Source organism: Dermacentor variabilis, chromosome 3, assembly GCF_050947875.1.
Source record: "Dermacentor variabilis isolate Ectoservices chromosome 3, ASM5094787v1, whole genome shotgun sequence".
Classification (NCBI taxonomy): domain Eukaryota; kingdom Metazoa; phylum Arthropoda; class Arachnida; order Ixodida; family Ixodidae; genus Dermacentor; species Dermacentor variabilis.
The window spans coordinates 188,575,511-188,602,420 of NC_134570.1; the positions used below are offsets into that span (position 1 = coordinate 188,575,511).

General features: G+C 48.7%; 1 protein-coding gene across 1 annotated transcript in view; it reads right to left on the minus strand.

Annotated features, from left to right (window-relative positions):
- Nucleotides 1-23,927: 23,927 nt before the first annotated feature.
- The window catches only part of LOC142576569 (monocarboxylate transporter 3-like), a 129,063-nt gene continuing 126,080 nt past the window's right edge, over nucleotides 23,928-26,910 (minus strand). Inside the window, exon 5 of the mRNA XM_075686745.1 lies at nucleotides 23,928-24,177. Coding sequence (XP_075542860.1) covers nucleotides 24,008-24,177 — 170 coding nt within the window. The 3' untranslated portion in view covers nucleotides 23,928-24,007. The remainder of the gene's footprint in view (nucleotides 24,178-26,910) is intronic.

Genomic DNA, 26,910 nt, shown 5'->3' on the forward strand with positions numbered 1-26,910 from the left:
CTCCAGGTTTTATTGGCGTGGCAAGTACACCTTTGTGTGCAAGTACACTCGGTCGTGCTCTCAGCGCCAACGCCGGAAGGTCCCTGCTCAGCATGTCTCTGGTCCACTCCAACCAATCCCGTGTCCTGCCAGGCCCTTCGATCGCATTGGCATTGACCTGTATGGCCCCCTTCGGAGCACGGCTTCCGGGAACCGTTGGATAGTCGTCGCCATCGACCATTTGACGCGATACGCAGAAACAGCCGCTCTGCCTGCTGTTACCACTCGCGATATAGCATACTTTCTCCTGAAAAACTTCATTCTCCGTCACGGTGCACCTCGTGAACTTTTAAGTGAGAGAGGACGTGTCTTCCTCACCGAAGTCGTAAACACGCTCCTTGCGGAATGTCGCATCGTTCACCACACCACCACAGCCTACCATCCTCAAACTAATGGTCTGACGGAAAGATTTAACCGTACCCTTGGCGACATGCTCTCCAAATACGTCGCCTCTAACCACACTGATTGGGACTTCCTTTTGCCATTTATCACGTTCGCCTACAATACTGCACCACAGGCGACCACAAACTTCTCCGCATTCTTCCTCTTGTATGGCCGCGAATCTTCGACTACCCTCGGCACCATTCTTCCGTACAGACCCGACTCATCCGAATGTACGCCCATTTCTGAAGCTGCCCGCCGCGCAGAGGAATGCCGTCAGCTCGCCCGTTACTTTACAGCCGTCGACGAATGGAAACAAAAATCTTGATTTGAGGATCATCACCCGCATTGTCACTTTCTTCCGGACTCGCTTGTGTGGCTTTGGGTTGGCGCCGTTAACTGGACTCTCATCCAAGGTTGTCTCCAAATATCAAGGACCCTACCATGTTGTAGCGCAGACATCACCTGTGAACTATGTTGTCGAGCCTGTCACGCCACCTACGGACGAACGCTGTCGTGGTCGTGCAACCGTCCACGCACAATGCCTAAAGCCGTATTACGACCCCATGATTCTATGTTCACCATGAGTCGCCAGGATGGCTCCTTTTCCTGTGGGGGGCGATTGTAGTGAAGAGGAATGCCCGGCAGCGTATCCACATCACCAGACGCCCGGGAGGCGCGAGCTCATGATTGCTTGAGCCGCTCTGGTTGAGACACGCTGCCTGCTGCTCTCTTGCGCTGTATTCATATTAGACATCCAGTGTATTGCTGCCTTGCTGCAGTAGTTATCGTTTCTGGTGGTTATGGAGAGTCCAATCGCATGCTTGTAGGTTTTTCTGGTTAAGCAGCCCAATTTGTATCTTTCTTACAAGTATCATCGTAGCTACAATGCCACGTATACTATTCTTCTTATTACAAACGCTTGGACTAATCTAAGCAGTGTGCCCTCTTTCATTCCACTTTGTTTGTTGCCTATTCGTATGAGTAGCCACATGAGTTTAAATGTTATATTGTATAATTTGCGTATGGTATCTCCATTGTAGCCATTACTTTTAATTATGAGGGTCAATACTGTGATCTCGTCAACCTCGGGCATGGGTGTACCATCCGCCGTAGTTAAGTGATTTTCCGTATTGTTTCATTCATCGTAGTTGTGTGGTTTTCGGCCACGTCGCTATGGTATATAAATGAGGAGCTCATATTTTTCTGCCAAACACGCCAGTCCGGTTCTGGCTAGACATTGTTCAACTGTTTTTATTACACGTTGTAATGTGTCTTCAACCGGTCTATCGTTGCAATCGCTCACGCAGAGGATGATGTCAGCGTAGATGGTATGACTGAGGCTATCGATTTCCTGTAGCTTTGCTGGTAATCCGACCAGAGCCATATTAAACAGCATCGGTGATATTACTAAACTTGGGGCGTAGCTGCGTTAGAAAGAAGGTTCCACATTCCTTCGGCCGCAGGCGTCACGAGAACGATGGGTGAAGGCAGCCGGTCACGGTGGTGGCATCGTTCCCCAGCTACAACAAGTTGTTTTTCATTCACTGTCATTTCCATTAATTCATAGTTTCTTATTTCATTTATTACGCACAAGTAATTTTTGCTATGTTATCCTTGGTGTCAGTGTTTGTTGGCGTCTTATGATATATATGTGCTAGGAGTTTGTGCATGGTGTACAACCTCCATATATATATATATATATATATATATATATATATATATATATATATATATATATATATATATATATATATATATATATATATATATATATATATATATATGCACAAACTCCTAGTACTCCCTGTACAAGAATGCTTTAAAAACGAGGATGCACGTTTTGCCGCCATTTCGCATCAACTTTTGCTATCATCCTTATTCTATCTTTAAAATGATGATATTAAGAAAAACTAAAATGTTGTTTACATATTGGTGCATTCATATAATATATGCAGATGATTTAGCTGGTGCATGACTTGGAATAACGAACCGCGCTAAAAGCGGGGCCATACAAAACAGGGCAGTGCACTATCGCGTGTGTTCTCGTTTGCAGGCCAGACTTCTTGTTGCAGCGCAGGTAACAGTGGAGATCACCTTTGTTTTCCAGCCAGACCTTCTAGTGCGTAGTACGGCCCCGGCTACGTACAGTAGAGGGCTGGCATTATTTTGCAAGGTTCCTATAACTCAATCACGCTTTCGGCATTGTGGGCATGCTATAGTATTCTAGATTTAATAATAAAGGAACGAAGCTTTGCGCTAGAACTTGGGAAGTAACATGTGATGCAATTTTCGCACACATTTGGTGACCTCTGTCCGACTTTTTTGAAGGGGCGTTTGGAAGTAACTTGCGATCATGGTATTTTAGTCATCATGTGACGCATATCGTTATATGGTCACACTCCGGAACTAACGAGGCAGACAGTTCAAAGCAGGGCTGCTTTCTCTTTAGAAGCCATTGTGGAAATTACGGCATCCATTGTGCAGAATAAGATAAGGGCCAGTAGGCGCCAGATATTTGAAAGCGTTGTGTCTCCTGACACCCGTCTCTTCTGAAAAGTGCCGAGAGGTTTAGTTAGGATGGTCTCTCCGCAGCAAGCAGCACGTGTTACAAGATCGTAGGTGAGCCTCAGCTAGGCAACTGGCGGCGGCTGTTTGCTGTGGAACGACCAGGGAGTGACGAGACATTGCCTATGTCCATAATTATCCGCCAACTTATTTCTGGATGATTTATTTCGCGTCACCTCGTAGCCCTCACTCCACTCTCCCCCTTAGATTATTTTCCGTTAGTCACAGTCACTCTCTTGAACATTCACCAATTTACTGAACGGCGCGGCGGCCGCTAGCGCTGCTATATTTCTGTTTCTCCGTGGACTTTGAGGCCATTCTCCAACCTGACGTCCCACCTATTTGTTGATGTGGTTTCTTAGCTTCCCTGGCCCAGTGCCCCAGTCCTTGATATATTTTGCCGAGCACAAACCGGTGCTCTTTTAAGGCGAAGCCTTTTCTCTTGTTCCGAAAGTTTTCCCGCGTCGGCGGTGATTCAGAGCGTCCATATACATGGAAGGAGCGTGGCAGAAAGAAACCAAGACGAGAGAAACTCGTTCCTTTCCTTTGCGCTGCGTCGAATTGGCACAATGACCTCTGGAGCTTCCTGGGCGTCGATCGCCAAATTTGCCTCTTGAAAGCTGTAATTATCCGTGACCGCCCGCAAAACCTCTGCAGAAATTGCAGCGTTTACCTTTTTACTGTAAACAAGTTCAGAGGGAATATAGATAGAATGGTAGAAAGGAGGGGGGAGAGGGGCAGAGAATGGGTAGAACCGACGCAGTCGCGAGACGAATGAATAAGAGCCCAGCCACTCTTTGCTTGCCGTTCCCATACAAAGGGGGAGGGGGTATAGACAAAAGGTGACGTGAGAAAGCAAGGAAACGCTCCTACTATAGACATGACATCGGTTGCGAAGAAACTGGCTAAACTTAAAACAGTTCTAGGTATGGTGACATGACCACCGCCTTCTCGCCCTTCGGACCACCACAAGCCCTCGCCTTGCTTTCACATTCAAGCTTCAAGCTTTCCCTTTCATCCATGTCGCTCTTCCGGAGCCCCCCTCCTGAAACTTTCTGTTCCGTCAGAAAGAGGAGGGGTCTCGTAAGAAAACTTGGGGGGGGGGTTCAACCCCCCGACTTCCTTGTCTACGCCAATGCAATGCTCGATACTACAAACTTAGTAACAAGGAAGTGAGATCGGCCTTAACGCAGCTCTATCAAATTCCTAGCCTTACAAGCCCGTTGCGTCAGTAGGTGTGATAAATTTCTATGACCACTTACCCTGTCGCACAATCTACCACAAGTCACGTCGGCTGTGACCCTGGCTCTTGAGGAAATCGTGGCACTTTCAGCGGAATCAGGAAGCGCTTCAACACGTTACCACTTCTCCACGTCGTTCTTCGTCGTGCTCGTCGATTGCTTGCTCGGCTGATATGGTGTTCGGACGATACCGGAAGTCAATAATAACACCGTACTCCCATAGAAAGTAAACCTTGAGAATCACATAGCAGAAACGTTCTCGCAGGACAAGGCAGCTCGCTATGAACTTTTATCCTCGAATGCGAACTCTAGTCGGGCCTGCGCCCAATAGATTGACGCCATAACTACCAGGCGTTCAAATCTGTGAGATATGCTAGGGCGTGAGTACTTACTTAAACTCTTTTAGGATTTACAATTAGAATTAAAATTAATTTTTTTGCAAGCATCGCCATCTTCCTGCTTAAACAGAATAGCCGACTTCCGTATCCTCTAAAGCGCTAGTCGCGTAACCGTCGATCACCACCGCTATGTGGAGCGAAAGCCGGTCATCCCATTATGTTGCAATTGACATCGCACCTATACTCCTCCTTGGTCGCATCGATAGATGGTTAGCGCCTTGGCCCTCGAAAAGCACTGTAGCTAGTTTTCCCGTCGGCGACTTGGCGATTGTGCACTCGTATATCGTTGGGGCGGTGTTGAAAACTGCCTTGATGATGGTGAAGCCCAGTGCCACCCGGGAAGTGGTGGAATGCGCTGCAGAGCCAGGTAGTCCAGGGTCGTTGGCCAAGCCGTCATGGTGGCGAGAAGGCAGAAAAGCCCCACAGCTCGAGGCGTGCGCATATGCACTGGCGGCACGAAGGATCTGCTTCACCGTCATGGAAGAACACATGCCAGCAATTCGGTTCGCGGCAGACGTCCGACTTTCGAGGGGTTGTGAGTCGAGTGCCCTGCAATGCACCAGTTGTTCCGACTGAAGCTTGACCCGAGCAATAATACGTTGATTTGGGGGAGTTGGTTGATCTCGACAGCATTCATAAAACGCTCAAAAAACAAAGACGAAAGGAACAGATACAACATCAGCGCCCGTCCCATGGTATGTGTTCCTTTGGTCTCTGTGTTTAGCACATTTTATGGACACTGACGAGACCAGAGGAGCGGCGTCAACAAACAATGGTGGAAAGGAAGCAGGTGACACTACTGTATTCAGTCGGCGCAAGCTTGGTGTTACCATGAAATAGGGTGACCCCGAAAGCTTGGTGTACTTTGTCTTTGGTAACACTGTCAATGGTGCTGATCACAGATCGTAGCGTCTCGTCAGCCTCCTGAAAGTCTTCCCGCAATAGCGAGTGATTGAGTTCTCGCATGCTGCAGCTTCCGATAGCTGCAATATATCGGTAGTGAATGCAGCATTTACTTGCCGCTTAAAGAAGTTCCATGGACGCTGAATCATCTTCTCTGTAGTTACGTCCTCGGATAAAATCTCTGCGACAGTCTTCCGAGGGCTCCGAATGGGGCTCTTGCATTGCCCAGGGGGCGCCGCGGAAATGGTGCTAAAAAGCGCCCTCTGCCCTTAACTGGGTAGTACCAAGCTCGGTCGTCTGCTTTGGAAAGCACATTTACTATATGCACCGGCCACTTTCGGTTGTGTTGTACCACGGCTTGCAGCGAATATCGGGCGCCGAAGATTTTTTCAGGGGTGGCACGGTGCGTAAATGCAATAAATTATGCAATGCTGAATACGTGTACGCCGTTCAAGAAATAAGCGGCAAAGTTTTAGCGCGGTGTCACTCGCAAGTGAAGCGAGTCGCGTACGAAGTTCAACGTCAGGTAAGCTTTGCACGCTTCTAGATTCAGGCGCACAAACGCGAGGAAGTGCTTGCTATGAATGAATTCACAGCAGTGATAAGCAGCCATCATGCGTACGGAACTGCTCGCGCGCAAGACGGTACGCGCCGCGACGGCAGCGGTCTTTCGACATGCTGCGAAACGGCGGGCCTCCTGCAGTCTTTGTTGACTGCATGCCGCTAGACAAGTAGTTATGCCTGCACTGTAATAGCGGCCGTCTGTCCCTTTAGTAACTGATAAATAACTGATGCAATGTAAATGAGCTCGCGGTAACCTACGTGCGAATCGCGCTGCAGCGCGAGCTCGTGCGCTGCTCGCTTGATGTAGCTTTTAATGACGGCGCTCAAACATCGATGTGCTGAAATCAATACTACCTTGCTGCACTGCCTCAATGTGCTGGCTTGGGGTCAAGGATGAGCACATTGAACTCTCTAACCTGTGCTGCTTGTAGTGGGGCAGTGAATTGTCACCGAATCAGCCCGACCATTTGTGCTCATTAGCACACACCTGGTCCCTTTACCACTTCGCACCGGTCGAATTGTTAATTGTCGCTGTGGCCGGGTCCAGAATCGTGAATCACCAGCCATGCTGCTATGTCAGTCTGTCATCGGGACTGTAAGTGAAAAATACCGAATTTTAGAACACAGATAATCAAGCAAGCTTCAAGACAGGCGAAGCAGTCAGCATGGCGCGAAGTTTCGCTTACCTCGCGCGACGAGCTGCAGCTATCCAGCGCGCCCGACGCTCCGCTTCGTGAGGCCTTGAAGGAAAACTGTAGAATTCGATGTTGGGATTCAGACCTTCTTGTTCATGGCAGCCCACGATGCAGAAGTAACGACGGTGATGTTTTTTCGAGGTTGAGATAGGTCTCTCTGGACCGGCCTCGCCCTTTCCTTTTGCTTCCAGCATTACGTCTCACGGAGAGCCCTTTCTCGTTAAACTATAGGCTGCGGCGAGCTCGCAGCGTGGTCTGCGTGGTCTGTGACACGGCCATACCTCTCGGGGACGAGACGCGTTGGTTTCCACGGGCGACGGCGTGCGAAGCGCGTTCCGCGCACATTTTCTATGCCGATCCCGGACAACAGACACCGACTGGTAGCGCCGCGGCGGATGACCGCGTTTTCGATGCATGCGGGAGGCCGCACCTTTCTTTTTTATCCAGCGGCCGTGTCGGCTAGAAGTGGCGAGCTTTTTCGCACTCGCAACAGGGTAGAAAAAATGCGCGAATGGACGCAAAACTCGGGCTAGAAACGTAGTTCGCCACAGCCAGGGCTCAATACTACCCAAGCTGGTACTATTCGCGCGCCGCTACTATACCTCAAACTCCAGTGCAAGCAAGCACTGGACAAGCAAGGAGCCGCTCTTTCACTCCGCGCATCAAGTTACGCAAATTCTCCTCCATTCCAGGATCCGCTCGTCTATGACGCTCGTCATAGCTTCGGCGTACGTGTTAAAAGTGCTACCAGTTTCATTGAGTGGACGAGCTCCTCGATCGCTCGTTCCGCTTATTCACGGCGATCAGCACTGACATAAGTGTCCAGTAATTGTTGGTAGGATTCGCGCCACGATGCCAGTTGCTCCTCACGGTTCTGGACGGATGGATGGATAGATGTTATCAGCGTCCCCTTTGGAACGGGGCGGTGGGTGGCGCCACGAAGCTCTTGATATTATACTGCCTAATGTACTACTTAGGTTAAACAATAAAAAAAGAGAAAAACAATATGAACTACCACACCCAAATTTTCTGATCCCCTATTGCGAACTGAGCTTTTGTACGTCTCCGTCTTTTGTCGTTTCCCTACTTTTCTTCCACAAATCCTCCAATCACCTCTTACTAATGCCTAATGCGGACATGTTTACTTTACCACTGCTCCCGCTGAACCCAAGGGCTTCAAGGAGGCCAGTGGTGCCTAAATCGACCGCTGGGTAGACGTCTTCACATTCTAATAAAACAGGTCCGATATTTTCTCTAGCTTTACCGCAGCAATCACATGCTTCTTCTTCCTTCTTATATCTCGCTCTATAGGTGCATGTTCTAAAGCATCCCGATCTCGCTTCGAAAAGTAATCAGCTTCCCTTTGAGTTATCATAAATGGTCTCTGATTTCGTTTTTTCCTCTTAGGTAGTTACTCATGGCAAGTTTCTTTTTCATTGCCGCCACTCATGAGATTATTTCAGCCTCTTTGACTTTCCGCTTGACCTTCTTTGTAGCTGTGTTGCCCACCCTACAGGCCGCCTACTTGTTGGTAAGATTCCTATTTCGTTTCCTCCAATGCGAATCAATGTTTTTTTATTCTGTACAGATACCTCAGTACTCCCCCAGCCCATTTAGTTTCTTCCGTATTTCTCAGCCGTTCTTAATACTCAATTTAACTACGAGCTTCCCTCACTTCAAAACTAGTCCAGCCTATATCACCCTGCACAGCTTTATTTGTAGCCTACCCGTGAACGCCCATTGCGAGGCGACCCACTGACCCTTAAAACCCGTGAGTCCTGATTGCACCCCTGATTTAAAGTAAACAAACGCATTTCCAAAACTAAGTCCTGAAACCGTTACACCTTTCCACATACTTCGAAGGATCTCGACCTAGTGTATCCCCTTAGCGCTCTGTGCTTCATTATGGCTCAGTTTCTTTTCCCCTTCACTGTTATTGTTTTTTCCTGTGTTTCCATATATCTATTGCCTTAGTTTATCCATATGCCAAGGTATTTATATTATGTTACCCGAGGTATTTCCTGGCGCTGTTTCCTGGTTTTCTGGATTCCTGGTTTCTGGTTTCTTCCTGGATTTCCTGGTTCTGGAAACATGTAAGAGCGCCGCCCTCCAGGCTGAAGTAGAAATTTCTCAGTTTAGTCGCATTGCCTCATTCACTGAAGGTGGCCACGCGCTCAAAGTAGACCGCGAAGTCTTCGAAGATATCGCTGTGGAACGCCTCCGAAAACATAGGTTCTCGAGTGGGTAGCAGTTCGTAATGGCGGTATCCGTACGGCAAGTGGCCTGAACAAACGCGTTGTGTTCCGGAAGTAGTTCTATGATTCTGCGGCTGTCTCGATGGACGGAAATATTGCATGTTACTGTACCCAGCACCTCCACCACTTCTTCCACGTATCTTGAAAGGCACTGGCGGCGTTTGTTGAAAGAAATGGCAGCGATCAGGCTGGAAGATAGAGGGGAAACGACATACATGTGTATGCCACTTGCCCTCTGTCTCATCAATTGCGTTCGTCCTGAGAAGTGCGGTTTTTCAGAGCAATGGGCTCCCGAAAAAAACACCGGTCGGACCTGAGTCTCACGCAGGGCAGCGCAAGCACTTCTGTGTTCTTGCCGCGCCTGCCGCTTCTTTCTCACTCAATACAACGCGTTGCAATATTGTACCTGCGAGATCAACTGTGGCCTAGCAGCCGTAAATACATAGTTATTTTGTCAATACGTGCAGTCCAATTTATATTAATTATTTTTCAAGCAAAATATGTGGATAATATGTTCTTAACACAGCTAATGTATTCTCAATCATATAGTTGAAGTTTTTTTCATTCCGTAGTATTTTTGCTCGAGGCCTGAGCCAATGAGGTGGAGAGGGTAATTGAAGTTAATATTTCAACTGGACGCGAAAAGACGGGCCAAGCAAGTGCGCTTTTGTGCTTTCGTCTTATTCTAGCATTCAGCGTTGTCTACGCCGTGTTTGGGGCGCGACATAATATCATAAGGTCTAGTCCGCAGTTTCTGTCACAGTGTTGCCGCCAATGCACCAACTCTGCCGTCAGTACGCTTGTAGACGTGCTAGAACATGCTTGCGCTATAAAATAGTAGGCATTGTGCCTCTGCATAGCACATAGAGGCATTTTTACACGTCTAGAGCCCAGCACCGCGGACGTTTGGAAGCGATGAAGAATATTATGCCGCGTGTGAAGGTGGCTTGGCTACAAACCACAGCTTCGAAAGGCATCGTTGGCTTGACACCGTCTGGCATAAGAAAGACCCCAGCAATTCAAGGGACTCGAACATCTGAGGAAAACAAATATTTTCCTTCTCCTGAGCAGTCATCGCAATTTTAGACATGAAATTAAAGCAAGAAGGTTAGCCAGAACCAAAATCCACTTCGCTACCTTACACTGGAGGACGGGGGTGAGAGAGGTAGAAAGATAAGAAGCAAATATAAAGATGCCGAAAAACAAAGCACATCCCCACAATCACAAACGCAGGATGACTTTGGTACTAACATGTTAGTGCTAGAGTCTCTCATGCAGGTTTTTTGTCTGGCGTAAATGAAACGATGTGTTAGTAGCCCTCTGCTGCGATGACTGGTGAGTTCGGTATTACAAAATTGTTTGTTCTGACAATGGTCTGTGTTCAATGCGTGCTAGCACAGTGCGGGTGGTTGTCTCTATACGAAGGAAAGTCGCACAAAAGGTGTTCAACTGTGTACTCGCGATCGCTTTTATGACAAGGTTTGTTATCAGCCATTCCAATACGGAAGACAAAGTATTTTGTGAAAGCTCCTACTAGCACATACATGATCAAAAGACAAGATACTGTTGTTTTTCTGTTGGTAAGTACATTACAGGGATTCGTATGAGTTCACTGCTGCTTGAGTCAGTGGTTAGTATCGACGAACACGTTGCAGCAAACCAAGGAAGAGTTCGAACTTTATTGGCTTAGTATGGAAAACCGAGACAGACATCTAATTGAAATCGCCGTTTTAATGAAAGTTCCACACAATGCATTAGACAAGTGGTCACGCTTTGGATGAGTACAGCTTGGCATGTGCTACGAAATGCTTGACACGCCTCGCACGTGCGCGTCATGTGCAGCTGATATTTTTAACTGAAATCGCGCTCAGGCAAACTTGTGCGCCTGGAGCTTTTAGTGGTACAAAAATACCGATAATAACGAAGGGTAGCAGTTCCGAAGAAACAGCTTCATAATGCAAGCCAAACATCGATGGTTGGATGTTCACGCTGAATAATATCACCTTCGTTCATTGACAAGGGAGAAGAGGGATACATATAAAAAATCATAACGAAAGCTAGGCACATACTTTCAGCGGCTGTGCCTCTTATTCACCACACACGTGTTACCACACGAATGCCACACGTTTTACTCAATTTTACTAGATTCATCTCACTCTAACGAAGCAGATGTTTGTATGACTCAATTGGATTACTCGCCTATACATCTGGCACACATCTCTTGCAGGAATCTCGCAGATGTGCAGCAAACAGCTGTGTGCATTTTTTTTAGCACAGGCAGGTTGTGTATTGGTAGGAGTTTCTTGGTCAGTGACAAGGGCCTGATTCATATTGTTGCAATTACTTTGGTTTGGTATTGCCAGCGGTTCTCCGAATTTCATATTCGGTTAGTTTTGCCATCTAGCATGTCATGGCTCGTAAGACGAAGATGTTGGCAAGTTTAAATTGCGATTGTGCGGGAAGTCATGCGCTATGCTACTAGGGATCGTGCGAGGCTTACTTTAATACGTCCTAGGCTACAGGAGAACCATCCATTGTAGGTGTTGAAACGCGCGAAAAGAGAGACATATTAAAGAAGCCACAAGGTAAGTACCGACAATGGCTGATCATTTACTGAAACGCGAAAAATGTTCAGCTACTGTTCGTTTTGACCGTGGTAGGTAGGACAATGTATATGCGCTGTGTACGCACGTACCGCTCGCACCAGTTCATATAGCAGGAACACTGTAGTCGGCGACAACCAAGAATGCCGTGGCATATGTACCGCTGTCAAACTCGGAAAATTATTGTATAGATGCGCCCGTGCCAATTACATTTGCCGATTTCCGTGACGTCAAATGCTTTCTGTTTTGCTATCTGTTAAAGACGGCTTCTTTAACCGTACAGATCTATGTTTTGTGACGCGTTTTATGTTGAAAGCTGTTTTATTCGGGATCATGCTTTCAGTACTCAGCCAAATGTAATATTTTAGTTAGGAAAAGCAAGCTTTGACTTCGCATTTGGCCTAACATTAAGATTAGCAAAGCAATATCACTTGAGCTGCAAATGAATTACAGCTCGCTGGACACTATTCCAGAGACCTGTGAAGCCGGTGCAAACGCTGGCGTCGTCTCTCTCAGCCACTATTTTTCGAAAGTAGAAGCACGGAAGAGAGGCACCCGTAGGGTTTGTGGATGGAGCTTGCAGATGGCTTACCCTACCATCGTTGGTACAGTAAAGTAGAAGCTTCAACCAATAGTCAGAAAAGGGCTAGACGCTCCTCTCCTCCGCAGTGCGCAAAGAACACTACGGCATGGTGTAGCGACTCTATCGTGCGGCGCAGAGAAGGCTCCGGAGTCATATCGCCAACGTATACGCGTTTTTTCACCTAAGACGCAACACAGTGTGGCAGTCACTGCTCGCGGACGCAGGTTCACCGCAAGATCGATTGAGTGCGCACGTCCACTACACTAGACTAGATAACCGGGTCCCGTTCCACCATGCACGAGAAATCGCGGGAGCAAAGGCTTCATGCAGCCAACTGGCAGCGGACCTGTGAGCATCGGCCGTGGTGATTAGATATTGTCTTTGTTGGTGGGAACGTGATATAAAAGGGGTTTGTGCAGCACGGTAACTGCTTCTCGAAAGAAGGACACCTCAACTACGCTGCGTGGGCAGAAAAGTAAGCACTACTTAGGAAATACTTATGAGTAAAGAAAGCGCTCGAGCGTGCTCACGGGGAGGGCAAACAACGTGCGTCCGAGCCACTTCTCGCAAGTTTGACTCCGCGCCAGGAGGGAGCTGCACGTTTTGCAGGTCCAATGCCTGCCATGACTGCCAGGTTGCCGCCGGGCCGGCGGTTTCAAAGAACGAGCTGGCAAATGGTCGTCACCATGCGCGGGCTCGGAGATGAGGCGCGGGAAGGCACCTATACCCTCAGAAGCGTGTAGTAAATTATTAGGTTGTCATTCAGTATAGTACCCTCGTAGCATGTGTGTGCCCAACGCACTGGAACGTAAGCAAAGCGTCAGCGTTACGCGGCCCATGCCATGGTACGTTAACGTTGTTTAGTCTTTGTTGTAGAGAAACACACTCTGCGTCTCTGGAAACGCGCTAACCGTGGTTGCTAGCCGTGGTACTAGCCGTGGTACTAGCCGTGGTTGCTCAGTGGCTATGGTGTTAGGCTGCTGAGCACGAGGTCGCGGGATCGAACCCCGGCCACGGCGGCCGAATTTCGATGGGGGGAAATTGCAAAAAAAAAAAAAACCCTGTACTTAGATTTAGGTGCACGTTAAAGAATCCCAGCTGGTCGAAATTTCCGGAGTCTTCCACTACGGCGTGCCTCATAATCAGAAAGTGGTTTTGGCACGTAGAACCCCATAATTAATTGTTTTAGCCCTCCACATACGAGAAGTGCATGCGCAGTCGATATCGCAATAGCACGGCAGCGACGACAGCAGCACCGATGGCTCTGACACGCCTTGACCATCCGTATTAATGCCATGAAAAAAAAAGATCTCAGGTAGGTCCTGATTTCGCAAATTCATCGCTACGAGACAGCGTTAAGCCGAAGCAGCGCTTATGAGCTGAGTTAGGAGGTACTTCGTTAGGGGGCAATGACGAGCATGAATATGGGCCTGAGGGCTTTACTGTAGTGACCATTGCCATACGTTAAGAAAGATGAACTCTCACATTTATTAACGTTTATTCAGCTACAAAACAGCACATCTGCAATGTTCCCAAAGTAATTTCTAAGTGTAGAGCCTGCGAAATCTTAGGCGAAATAAAGTGGTAGGCGGACTTCAAAAAGACGCATTCCAGACTGAACCTAACTTCACAGTTACGCTAATTTAAGACGTGGAATGTAACACACACTGCGAAATCACAAGCTGAAGGAAATGTGGCGAGCGATAACTACAGTTGGTTGACTGCCACTACAATTAAGAGCTGAGAAAGATCAGCCAAAAAAAGAAAGAGAAAGAAAAAATGAGGACCTATTCGACCACGTGAAGTTGGCTGGATAGTGAAGCTGTGGGGGGACTACCACCTATGATATGGCGACGAGACAAACAGCAAACTTTGGCAAACACTTCTTTTTGTAACAATCGTCACCCCTGCTATGTGGTCACTATAATATACGGCTAAATTTTCAGTTTGAACCGCAGAAACGTGCTGTGCCAACGAAAGATCAATACACCTTCCATGTGTGGTTGATGGCTGAGCAGCAGCAGTGAAGCACATCAAGGCAAACTAGTCGGCGACGAACGGGACAATCCGCTTGTTCTGTGGTTTGGCGATCTCCACGTTAAAATCACAGACAACAATGATCGGTGTGGGTCACTTGCCAGTGCCGAGAAGTGCATTCGCATGAAAAACTCGATGTCCGATCTGGGCGTGTTAAAGGGGATGTACATACATTGTGTCCTCTTGTGCCCTCACATGGCTATGAGCCATCGCATATTTTGCTTGCTTACAGGGATATAAGCCATTGCTTCGGCGGGTATGAGCTATTGATGATCACAGAGTACGACATTCTGTTCTCTATGATGGATTTTTCGCTTGCTTAGGGAGGTATGAGCCATTGTTGATGATGATACTATTGCTCGCACTTTTCTGTCCGACATGATTGTGCCGTTGGGGTGTAGCGCTAAGCATCCTCGCTGGAAAAAGGCAGCAGGCTACACGCACTGTGGGAATCGTTGTTATGGGAAGCAGTGTGCGGGGAGCCTACCAAGCTAACGAACCGACCGTGAGCGTACCAAGACGTAGGCGTCTGTTTCATGACCTGCATGACACGCATGTCATGACATTCATGTCATGATCAATCACTTATGTTCATCATACACCCTTGTCATACTATGGCAATCTTCTTACATACAATGTGAATGAAACAACCATGAGAGCACCAAGACGTAGGCGGCCAGACAGACAGACAGACAGACAGACAGACAGACAGACAGACAGACAGACAGACAGACAGACAGACAGACAGACAGACAGACAGACAGACAGACAGACAAACGGATAGATAGATAGATAGATAGATAGATAGATAGATAGATAGATAGATAGATAGATAGATAGATAGATAGATAGATAGATAGATAGATAGATAGATAGATAGAACATCTTGTCAAAGTGACAAATGTTCCTCACGAAATGCATGACACTTGGAAAAAAACCGCACTTAAACTAAACATGCAAGAACATTAGTTTTCTACTCAGTCTAAGGCGGTAGCAAGTTCACTATTTTTCAAGAAGACCCGCTGCGTAACAGTAGCGTTGCGCCCATACTACTTTCGAAGCGAGACTCACAATAATTTTTTTTTGTGTGTGTGTGAAGGACACGACCCCGATGTGCCCACCGGCCGGTTGCAGCATTGGCTGAACGACTCCGCATGTTCTATTTGTACCACAGTGCCGCTGCAGGCCAGGACGCTCAAAACCATGTAGGAAAGAAATCAACTAGTAGAAAGTATTGTAATGGAGCCAGCATGGGGAAGCGATGGATGGATCAATAAAACTTTATTTCGCCAAGAACATGTGCGGACGATCAAGTGTTAGATGGTCATCAACGCATGGTTGAAGGCGATCTGGTTGGCCTACTCCACGATCCTGGTATGGACGGCCGGTTCTCAGCTGGCAAACACGGCCTCACACTGCTCGAGAGAAGGATCAGGCATAATATCCGCTGGTGGAGGCGCTACGCTACATTCTCATATGATATGGTCATAGGTTGTCTGTTCTTCGTATGATCTGCATTCCAGGTTAATGTCCTCCTGGTATATTTTACTCAACAAGCATGGATTGGGGAAATATCTAGTCTGCAATCTTGTCCAGGCGCATTCGTGCGCTTTGGTCAACTGCATATTCGTGGCGTATAAATCATCCACTCCAGTTTATAATGACTTGTAATGTCGTGAAAGGAAACCAGCGCATCTCTCGAGGATCTCTCTAGAACAGCCGGATCATCTGCTCGGCTGCCGAAACCTAGAGCATTCATGTAAGCCGCATCATTCCCATGGTTTCAAGACTCTGCTGGTACCTAGATTATTTCCACCTCCCTAGTCCTTCGCCCCGTGGCCCGATTCAGCAATCGAGCCACCGTGACAGATATTCTGCCCCTCGCCAAATTGCTGATGGCTGTTCTTGAATCGCCGAGAATGAGGTCAGACTCGGTATTATTTTAGCTACCGCTATTGCTATCACTGCTTCCTGTGCAATTTCTGAGGAGCGGGTTTTGACCGATCCAGAGATGACCAAGCATCCCCCCACCCATCCACCACCGGAATCCCAAATACGCCCGTGTCCTTATACTCCGCTAAGTCTACATAGACTGCGCCGTTTACTTCCCGTACTTAGCATGTAAAGCACTGGCTCTTGCCTTCCTGCGCTCCTCATGGTGTATCGGATTGATATTTTTGGGAAAACATGTCCAGTATGCTCTTGCTCCAATATGTCCCCGCCCTCTTTCGTCTTCGAAAGCCTACGGAGCTATCACCAAGTGCGCCTACCGTAGTGCTCCCAGAGTGTTGCGTACTCCTAGTCTCAGCAGCCTTTCGGTAGACTCATTGTTAGGTTGGTTGGTTGGTTGGTTAGACTCATTGTTAGGTTAGGTTGGTCTAATTATAGCCTCACCTTGCCTTTATCCGTCGCGTCCAACTTCATATAAGGTGTTGCAATAACAATCCTACTCAGGAGAGCACAAGCGCCTGTACCAGCTTACGCAAATCTTTTTTCTTCACCCCTCTCCTCCTGTGACAGGCCATTCTGCTGAGTAGTCTGACTGTAGCATTCACCGTGTTCTTAAGCCTTTCCAAGACTTCCCTATTTTTCCTGTTAGTACGCAGATAGAGACCCAGAATCCTGATCGTTTGAGCCTCAGCGACTGGTATACCACTTATGGTCACCCCCAGCGGGGTGTCGGAATATAGCGCCTCGCGTGTAGCCCTGTTGGTTTAACCCTAACCGCAAAACGCTCGGACTTGCACTGAGTCCCGCCTCTCCCGCTAGTTTTTCCACAATATCTACTGCCCGTTGTAGCGTATCCCCCCGTTGTCTGTGACTGCGCCTGGTAACCTATAGAGTGATTTCGTCTGCATAACATGTGTGTTGCATTCCCGATATCCATTTCAGCCTCGGCGGCACCCTAATAAAGGCGAGGTTAAACAAGAACTGCGATAGAACCGATCTCTGCGGTGTCCTTCTTCCCCCCAAAGGGAAGGAATCCGATTCCACTTCTCCGATCTCTCCTCCAAAGATGATCTGATATAGTGGAAGATTCTACGCCGCGGTCCCATGTCCGATAGGTTCCTCAATATTGCCTCATGGGCCACATTGTCAAAAGCCTCATTTACGTCTTGGTGCCCGTGCCGTACCCAGGACCAACCGCGTCCTTTTGCAAATGTATAATGACGTCCTGCGTTGACAAAGTGGCTCTGAAGCCAATTCAAGGTCCATCTCAATAGGTCGTGAAGCTTGGAACGAAAAGCGTGCTAAAACCTATCGCCAAGGATATCAGTTAGTGGCGCACGATTGAAGCGTGACTAGGTGAGGGGGTGACAAACGCTGAAACTGGAAAACCCATGGGTAAAAAAATGCTCTAAAATGGTTGATCAGAATACTAGCATATGAATAAATTTTCCGTTTAAGGTATTTTTCCTGTGCTAGAAGAACAAATGTTCTTTTTTTTCTATTTCACTATATATTAGTTCTTTTTTGGCGACCCCTGCCAACCAGTGATTCTGCCGCAAGACTTGGCAAGGCTGTGCAAGCCAGCTATTATGTCGTGAAGAATGGCGTTGCTGATTTGGACGCGGCGGTCTCGTCCGAGTTTTTCGCTTATTATAATTTCCTTGCGTGTTTCTTCAAAGTGTGCCATGCGCTTCATTTGAAATTTCGCGTGACCGAGCGCACTGAATTGGTTGGCGAAAGGTGTGAGTGCAGCTTTTTTGTTATCGTGCAAGTTCACGCTGCGATATCCGATGCGCTTGTCTTGTCATGACGATAAATGCGGAACACCCCTCGAAGAAACGTCGCGCTATATTCGTTAAAAAAATTAAATTATGGTGTTTTACGTGCCAAAACCACTTTCTGATTATGAGGCACGACGTAGTAGAGGACTCCGGAAATTTAGACCACCTGGGGTCCTTTAACGTGCGCCTAAATCTAAGTACACGGGTGTTTTCGCATTTCGCCCCCATCGAAATCCGGCCGCCGTGGCCGGGATTCGATCCCGCGACCTCGTGCTCAGCAGCCTAACACCATAGTCACTGAGCAACCACGGCAGGTGCTATATTCGTTTACTCCCCGCAACACAGGCTCTGAGAGTCCGACAGGCGGCAAAATTAGTAATTGGAATGTTTTCTAAATGATAATGTGGGGCAATGTTGTCTGATAATTGTTGGATATGAATACATGATGTTGCAAGGAATTACGAATGACTCCGTGCAAAGGATTCGCATAGGTTGCTATGCCTTACGACTGTGTGCTGGCCTCAGTACTTTCCATCAATGAAACATGTTTTGTTTGGTCAGTTATATTGGTGGCGTTATTCAAGACAAATAAAAGTTAGGTAGGTTTTGGAAGCTCTTTGGCAGTGTCATTTATTTCCATCCTATTCGCTCACCTTCCTGAGGAAGCTACTGGAGCAGTTGCCGTCAATGGCAGCCTAACTACGTTCACATTAAGACATACGCCACTATTAATAGTTAATGGACACGCTGGCGTTTCAGCTGAGGCAAGTCGCATGCTCGCCTGAGCCTCAAAAGAAAAGTAACTGCTGTCGTATAAGCCGTAATAAACGACGCTAAAGAAATTCAAACATTTGCGCCAAGCAGCGTAAGATCTTGACGTCACTGCCATTTCCGGTTGTGACTTCACTGTTTTATGTTTTATTTTTTGCGTGCTGTTAGCTGTCCCCACGATACGTAGATGGCGACAGTTACAACAAGCCCTGTTTTCTTGACATGTGGGCTTCTATGGAAGCTTCGCTAGCCGTTTACATATACCTTCGCTAGTCATCATTTAACTCCTTGTCTAGATAACCCTGAAGCTGTTGAGGAGCATGTGCTCTATCAATTTTCCCACACAGATCGTGAGCGAGATGGGGCGGCGATTATTATACAGAGTTTCTTGCCTGGCTTAGGAGTAAGTGCAAGCCTAGCATGCTTCCACTGTGCCGCCATCTCCCCAGCCACCAAATATTTGCTCATCAAGTTCATGAGCGCCCCCACCGACTTGAAATCCAGGTTCTTTAGCATTTTGTTGGTAACCCTGTGTGGGACCCGCTGCCCACGTAATACGGAGCTGCCCCATGGAAAACTTTACCACCGCCATAGTAAAGTCCTCATCTATTTCGGAGTTTTCCTCCCAGGTGTAGTGCGGCAAGCAACCGCCTGCCCTGCCGTTTATGTAGTGATCCTGAAGTTCCAGTATAAATTCTCTAATCGTGCCTTGATACTGACGCACTAATCCAGCCATATGCTCCCTATGCGCGGAATTGGTTACCGTGCCTCAACAACTTCCATGTCTTTCTGCATCCGAATTGGCCTTTCATCCGATCACAAATCTGTCCCCTGCTTCCACGGCAAGTACAACGTCCAAGATTCCATTTCTCGTGCTAATTTTGCCATCCTTCTATGAATGATCCTATTATGTTTTTGTTTCCTCCACGTCCTCGGGAGAGTTGCGTGCGCATCCCACATGTGTAACTGTCTAGAATCCAACGTAAAGCCCTCTTCCGCCATCGGAACCTCTCCCGTGGTACCCTTTACAACCTGCCTGAGCGCCTCGACCCAGTCTTCTAGGTCCTCAATTTCCCCGTTCCCCGTGGCTTTCCGAAAGCTGTCCCAATCCTCACTTTAGGTCCTTCACCTTGTCTTTCTGTTTCGCAGCACTAACACTGCGGAGAGGATATAGTGATCATTTTCCAGTGCCTGTCCCTTGTTCACCAAGTTTGCATCCCGGACCCCTTCAAAAATGTGAGGTCCGGAGAGGCATCCATGCTTACGCTGTTGCCTATCCTAGTATGATCGAACGGGTTTTTAAAGATTGTCCAACACAGGTCCTCGGCTACTTGCTAAAGCTGATTGCGCTTTGGTCTGCGTATAATGTGACTCCACTCCGGATGGGTCGCATTTAAGCTCCCCATCACGATAAGGTGAGAGTTAGACGCTAGTCGTTGGGTCTTTATCAGGAGCTGTGACAAACCGAACCCCTTATTATTTGGAGAACAATGGACATTAAGTACAAATAGACTATCCATTGATTTGGGCACAATCTCTAGCAAGATGCAGTCCTCCCTGCTACTATCCATGGTATGCTGAATTGCTGAGGTGTTGCTGTGGGCTAGCGCTGCCGTGAAAACGCCCGATAGGCCCCCTCAATCCTGTCGACCATAACGTCCAACCTATCCTGTCTTCCTTCGAGTTTCCCTACTCTGTCTGCCAGGATAGCCATGTCTGCCTTAAGACTAGTGCTTTAACCGCCTACTTTGGCGTGCCCATCGTCGATGTCTTTGCCACTCTCTTTGCATTAGCTCCCTCATCCGCCGGCGGCGGCCTCTTTACTGGCCCCCGATCCTCCACTTCCACAGCCGCACTTTCCTTCACGCGAGAAGACGCCGCCTGCGGCACTTTCTGTGGGACCTGCACCACAACTGTCTGTACCCCATGTCCTTTTCCGCTTTTAAGCACGCATTCTATCTTTGCCATTCTAGCTTCGCTCTATTTAATCGTCTCGCCTTGCTGCTGCACGTGCCTTTTAAGCTCCTTCTCTCCAGCAGTCTCGATCTGGGAATTCGCGGTAGGCCAGCTCATCTTTTTGTCATGCCGCTAGCACTTCTTTCATGAGTGGAACCTCGTCCTCCTCCTTTGCCACCGCCGGCTCTTGGCAGTGGCGGGTAGGAACCCGACCCGTCCCTGCTGTTGTTTCCGCCTTTCAACCGCTCGACGACCGCTTCCGGGGCCTCGAGCGTCGCTTGTCCTTGCCAGCTTGGCTCTTCGTTTCGCTGTTCTGCTGCGGCCTGTAAGCTGCTTGCTGGCTAGACCAAACTTGCAGTTACGGTTCCCCATGCTGTGCGCAACATGACACAAGATTCAGTTCTGCATGCACATCAGCGACTCTCCTTCTGCGGTACAAGGTTATGGTACTTCGCGCAGTCATGACATAGATTATTCTTCGGACGATAACAAACGTCATGTCAGTGTCCTACCCTTCTGCAGTTGTAACAGGTCTCAACTAACTTTCTATAGGCAATCACAGCGTACAGACACTTCTAGTAAGTGAATTGCCAAAGAACACGTTTTCCCCAAACGTGATCTGAATAATTTTCGACTTGCCCAAAGGTCTTGCATCTACAATTTCCATGCCTTCACCCTTATTCAGGAATTCGGCCCAAATTTCTTCCATCGGGCGTCCGTCGTAATGATTGCAAATGAATCCCCGCACGGAGTTCTCCAACGCTGCCACCTACATCGAAACCGGAAGGTGACGACCGCTCATCATGAAGGCCTTTACACTCGCATATGCCCCGCTGCGATTCATACACAGTGTGCTCACTGTCATTAGGCTGTTCGTCTCTTTGACGCGCACCAGATCCTCTTTCGCTTCAGTAACACTTGTCAGCTTCGCTGCCGCTCTCATTGCACATCCGAGTTCCCTCGATATCACCACACTCAAGTCCCACTTCTTGGGTATGCACACAATCTTGAAATCTTTGGCCGACATCTTCAGAAATGGTCCATATTGCTTCCACGCCGGCGCTTTCCCCGCTTGACCTGCTCCTCTCCGTGTGCCTTGTGCCCATCGCTGCACGCCTGCGTCTCGCGAGGCGTACTCTCGGCGTGGTCGCCTCACAGAGACTGCATGAATCGGTCTTGCGCCTTCAAAACCGAGGCCCATTCTCCTGCATGAAACTTTTCAGGCGTTGTAGACGCTCCCTCAACCGAGTATTCCATCTTGAGCTTCACAAGGGCCCACAACCACAAACCATGGCCCTGAAGCCCGGCGTCAGTGGCGTACGCTTGGTCAAGAGGCTAGGTCAAACCTTGCCGCCGTAGGGTTGAGTCAAAAAAGCGCGAAAAAACCGCTAAAAAAGGCGGCAAACTTGCCGACGTTTGTTGTACACAGCTGTAGGGCAACTTCCAGGAGACGAGCCTATCAAAAACGAGTACAAATCACAACGCTTTCCGCCGAAAATTGGTCTCAAGGCGGGAGCCCATGCGGAGCGCGTCCGCACAGCGTCTCTTCTTGGCAAGTGAGCTCTCCGTGAAGTCATCCCCTTCGCCCTTTCCTTCACCGTATCGGTCCAGCGCGTAACCTCTGAGAGACAGTGAATTTAGCGGGATTGCTTGATTTGTGGTAGTATTTAATCGATGGGGCAGTGATTCGGCCATAACACAATCAGCTCAGCTGCCCCGCATGCTGAGCGGAAGCACAAAAACGTACCGGACGCTCTCATGTGGCAACATGTGCTGGGTCGATAAGTTAGGCTTTAAAAATGCTGCGGCAACACTATCTCCTAATTATTTTCTTCCTCTATGCTCGACGCGCTGGTGCTGGCCTATAATCTTGCGCACCCTCAGCTACCGCAATGGAATAATGAAAATGGTGTGCTCTTGTCTACGAGAATGACATTCGGCCATGTGAGTCATTAGGATAAATAATTAGCATGTTGCAGCGCTGATGCTTTAACGTGAATCTCAGCGAGGAAGTCCGAGCGTTTAGATAATATGCTTTGAGGAAAAGTTCACTGCTTACAGAACAGTGCCATTATGTGACGCCAATTGAAGGCGAAAATACAGCACAGCCTATAAACTAAAGTTTATACCCAGAGCTCTATGGAAAACGCAGTGAACATGTTTATCCTCTCCGCGGCAGGCAGTCCGTGCAGGAAGTGAACAGTTATAGAACAGGAAGCGTTGTAAAAAAGGGGCTGCGGCTTAGTTCAGGTAACCGCTGGATATGCAAAGCGAAAGCTTGGTTTAGCCTGGTTAAGTCTTGGTTTCACTTGGTTAACCTTTGATTTAGGGGTAATTATTTTACCTAGGTATACAATCATCGTTAAGCTAGGTATAAGAGCTGTGCCTAGGTCGGTGGCTAGACATGACTCTGATTAGGCTTGGGTAGACAAGCGTCGTTGGACGGTGCGACGCCTGTTGTGCTTCAGCAAAAGCGCAAGTGCTAGGCATGCAAAGAGACGCCGCGAACATGCGCAGCGTCGAAGCACGAACGCACCGGGCGCGAACGAGGTCGCTACATTGATCTCGACGGTGCGACACTTGTTGCATTCCAGTGAAGCAGCTCGCCGGTCGATATCCGCGGGGTGGTCCGATGCCGCGTGGTGACGTCGGCTCCCGCTCCCGCGCAACGCTCAGAGAAGATGGCCTGGCCTCGCCCTCATCCATGGCCAAGCTCACACTGACTAGGCGTGCGCGGCGCTCCTCTTAGCGTAGGGATGCGTGGAGAGCGCGTGCGCCAAGCCGGCGGCGGCGGAGCTCGGCACGACGAGTCACGTGATGCGTTGCCAAGTCTACGGCGCAGCTGCGGTCAAATGAAGGCCAAACTGCTGGTGAAGGCGAAACTCGGCTCGACTAGGTTAGTAAAGCTTTCCCTTTAAAAAGGGAAACGTTAGGCTCCTAGCATTACTGCTTGGTCGTGCCACTCCTGGCGCTTGTCTAGAGTCAACGGTGGTATGCATCCCCAAAACTAGATTATGTGCGCGAATTCTGAATGAAGATTAATTACGACGCGAGCGCTAAAAATTATACAACGAACATAATTAGTGCTCTCATAGGCTGCTGTTGCTGTTTACTCGTGCACATCCGCAATCAATTAGCGACATTGTGCTACAGTAGCAGTTGACGCATATGTCTGCCAGGGAAGCCAATTGGGCACGCACACTTAGCGATGGAACTTCAACGCCTTCGAAGGGGCCACATAAAGCACCTTGCGTTTCTTGTTTTTTGTTCTGGCTGCGTAAACTACATTCTTGTCGACTCAATTTCCTTTTGCGGCGTCTCGTCGTCGGCCGTTTCCTTCTTGCAAGACACGTGTATGGCTAACGGTGCGTATAGCAAGGCCGCTAGGAGATTGAGTGCTGCTAGAAGCTGGTACATGCCGTCGTACGAGCCCAGATCATCACGGAAGTACCCTGAAAAAAGTGAGAACAAAGAAAGTAGGCAGTTTTAAAGGGGCTCTGGAAAACTTTTCAAAGGACGTAAAAAAACGATTATAAAGAAGATTATAGAGGACGCTTCTATGAACATATGAGCGAAGTGTTATTTACCTCTATGCAGCAGGGAATTTAGAATCTCGCGTCAGAAACAGCGAAAAATCGCTTGCTATCTCCTTCGCAATAGCGTCAACCACTACGTCGCTGGCGGCTATGCAACGAACCAACCGCTTTTGGCGGATTTCATGATCGCGAGAACAGGCTCAGTAATGCTATTCTTGCTAGTTCGGAGTTGCATAAATATATCTATACATATATACAGACGCGTACCTGCGTCTGCCGCTAGGGGCCTCCGAAACGGCACCGGCGTGCTGCGTAGCGTAAATACCGCGGCCACCGCGCGGTGCTACGATGAACCCTATTGTTGCTGACAACTGCGAGCTGCGATTGTTTTCTGCGGGTGACATTGCTTCAGGGGCGTGAAGGTGCGGTGGTAGCCGCGACGCCCATACGGCTGAAATGAAATTAGCGTCGCAAATACCTCTAACAAAAATGTCCAATTTTTGGGTGGGACCTTGCCCCCAAGTCAACCGCTGCGTATTTTTCAGCGCGCTAGGGGGGCCGAAAGAAGAGAGACAGGGAATAAACATCTTTATTGGGGACTCCTTCAGCATTGTCTTCGGAGGGGGGATGTCTCCCTTTTCCAGGAAACAATAGGCTTTCGCAGCACCGACGCCAGCTTCTGAATTTCAGCCTGTGCCCTCAAGGGACTCCGGCCGACATGTTCCTGGCCAGCGTTTATAGTGGTTCCAAATTTGACATTGAGAGTCTGAATGCCGAGAGTGTTTTATCAGCGCCAATTGCAGCTCGCAGCTCTGGTTCCTTAACGGATGTCTTCGCGAAAATGATTGCACCTGACCAGGCCACGGACATATGTCATATGCTTGAATCGTACAGCGACACCTTGATTTCGGCGACACGCCTTTAGGCCAAACATTTGTTGTTCGCCATTGTATAAACACTGGAGACACGAATCCTATTCGTCGGCGTCCCTATAGCGTATCGCATGCTGAGCGTCGAGTCATCCAATCAGAAGGGGACAAAATGCCCCGCAAAGGGGGAATCGAGCCATCGGCCAGCCCTTGGGCTTCGCCGGTCATCCTTGTGAAAAAGAAAGATGGTACCTGTCGTTTTTGCGTCGATTATTGCCACTTAAACAAGATCGTGCGAAAAGACGTCTACCCACTACCAAGCATCCATGATGCCTTGGACTGCTTGCACGGAGCTGAATACTTCTCGTCCATCGATCTTCGATCCGGCTGCTGGCAGATTTCAATAGATGAAATGAACCGCGAGAAGACGGCCTTCATCACGCCGGATGACTTATATCATTTCAAAGTCATGCCCTTTGGCCTATGCAATGCTCCTGCGACATTTGAACATATGATGAACTCTCTTCTGTGGGGCTACAAATGGACCAGCTGTCTTTGTTACCTTGACGACGTTATTGTTTTTCCCCCACGCAGCCACCTTACCTGACTCGCTGCCATTCTTGCGGTCTTCCGAAAAGCCGGCCTCCAACTGAATTCCACGAAGTGTCGATTCGGGCGCTGTCAGACCGCCGCGTTGGGACACCTCGTTAACGCATCCGGTGTCCAACCAGATCCGGAAAAAAGTTCGTGCCGAACGCAATTTCCCTGCGTCACGTTCTGATTCTGACGTACGCTGCTTCGTCGGCCTGTGTTCTTACTTTCGCCGTTTCGTCAAAAACTTCGCCGACGTTGCTCGCCCGTTGACATATCTTCTAAAGGACATTGATGTGTTGTCCTTTAGAAGATAGGCTCACGCGTTCGCCGCTCTCATCGGATTTCTGAACACCCCTCCCATACTCGCCCACTTTGATCCATCTGCACCGACCGTAGTCGACACTAACGCAAGCGGCCATGGCATCGGCGCTGTTCTCGCTCAAGAACAGAATGGTACCGAGTGCGTGATAGCTTACGCCAGCCGCCTGCTATCACCTGCTGAGAGAAATTACTCCATCACGGACATGGAGTGGGAGTCCTTGGCTTTAGTTTGGGCTGTCGCCAAGTTCCTGCCATATTTGTACTGCGACACGTTTCAGGCGTTACGGACCACCACGCACTCTGCTGGCTGTATTCCCTCCAGGACCCGACAGGATGGCTTGGTCTCTGGGCCTTGCGGCTCCAGGGATTTTCGTTTATGGTCAGTTAAAAGACTGGATGCCTCCACAAGGACGCTGACTGCTTCTCTCGTCACTCCGTGGATCCCCCTGATCTTGCTGCGCATGATTCGGTGACTTGCGCGATGGCTTTTACTGACAGGACCGACACGTTCGCTGAACAACAACGCTAGGAATCCAGACAGTTCATCATCGCCGGAGTGCTATATGGCAGCACTGACGGCGCGTGCCCCATGCTCGCGCTGCAGGACGACATCCTCTACCGCCGCAATATCAACGCGGACGGCCCAGAGTTGCTCCTTGTCCTTCCTCGTCATCTGCGATCCGTCGTTATGTCATAACTTGCGAATTGTGTCAGTGCCGGAAGAAACATCCTCTGCCACCTGTCGGAAGACTACATCCAATTGAAGTTCCCTCTGAACCGTTTTTTCACGTATGCCTTGACTCGATTGGCCCTTTTCCGACGACAACTACAGCGAATAAGTGGATCGCTGTCGCTACTGATTACG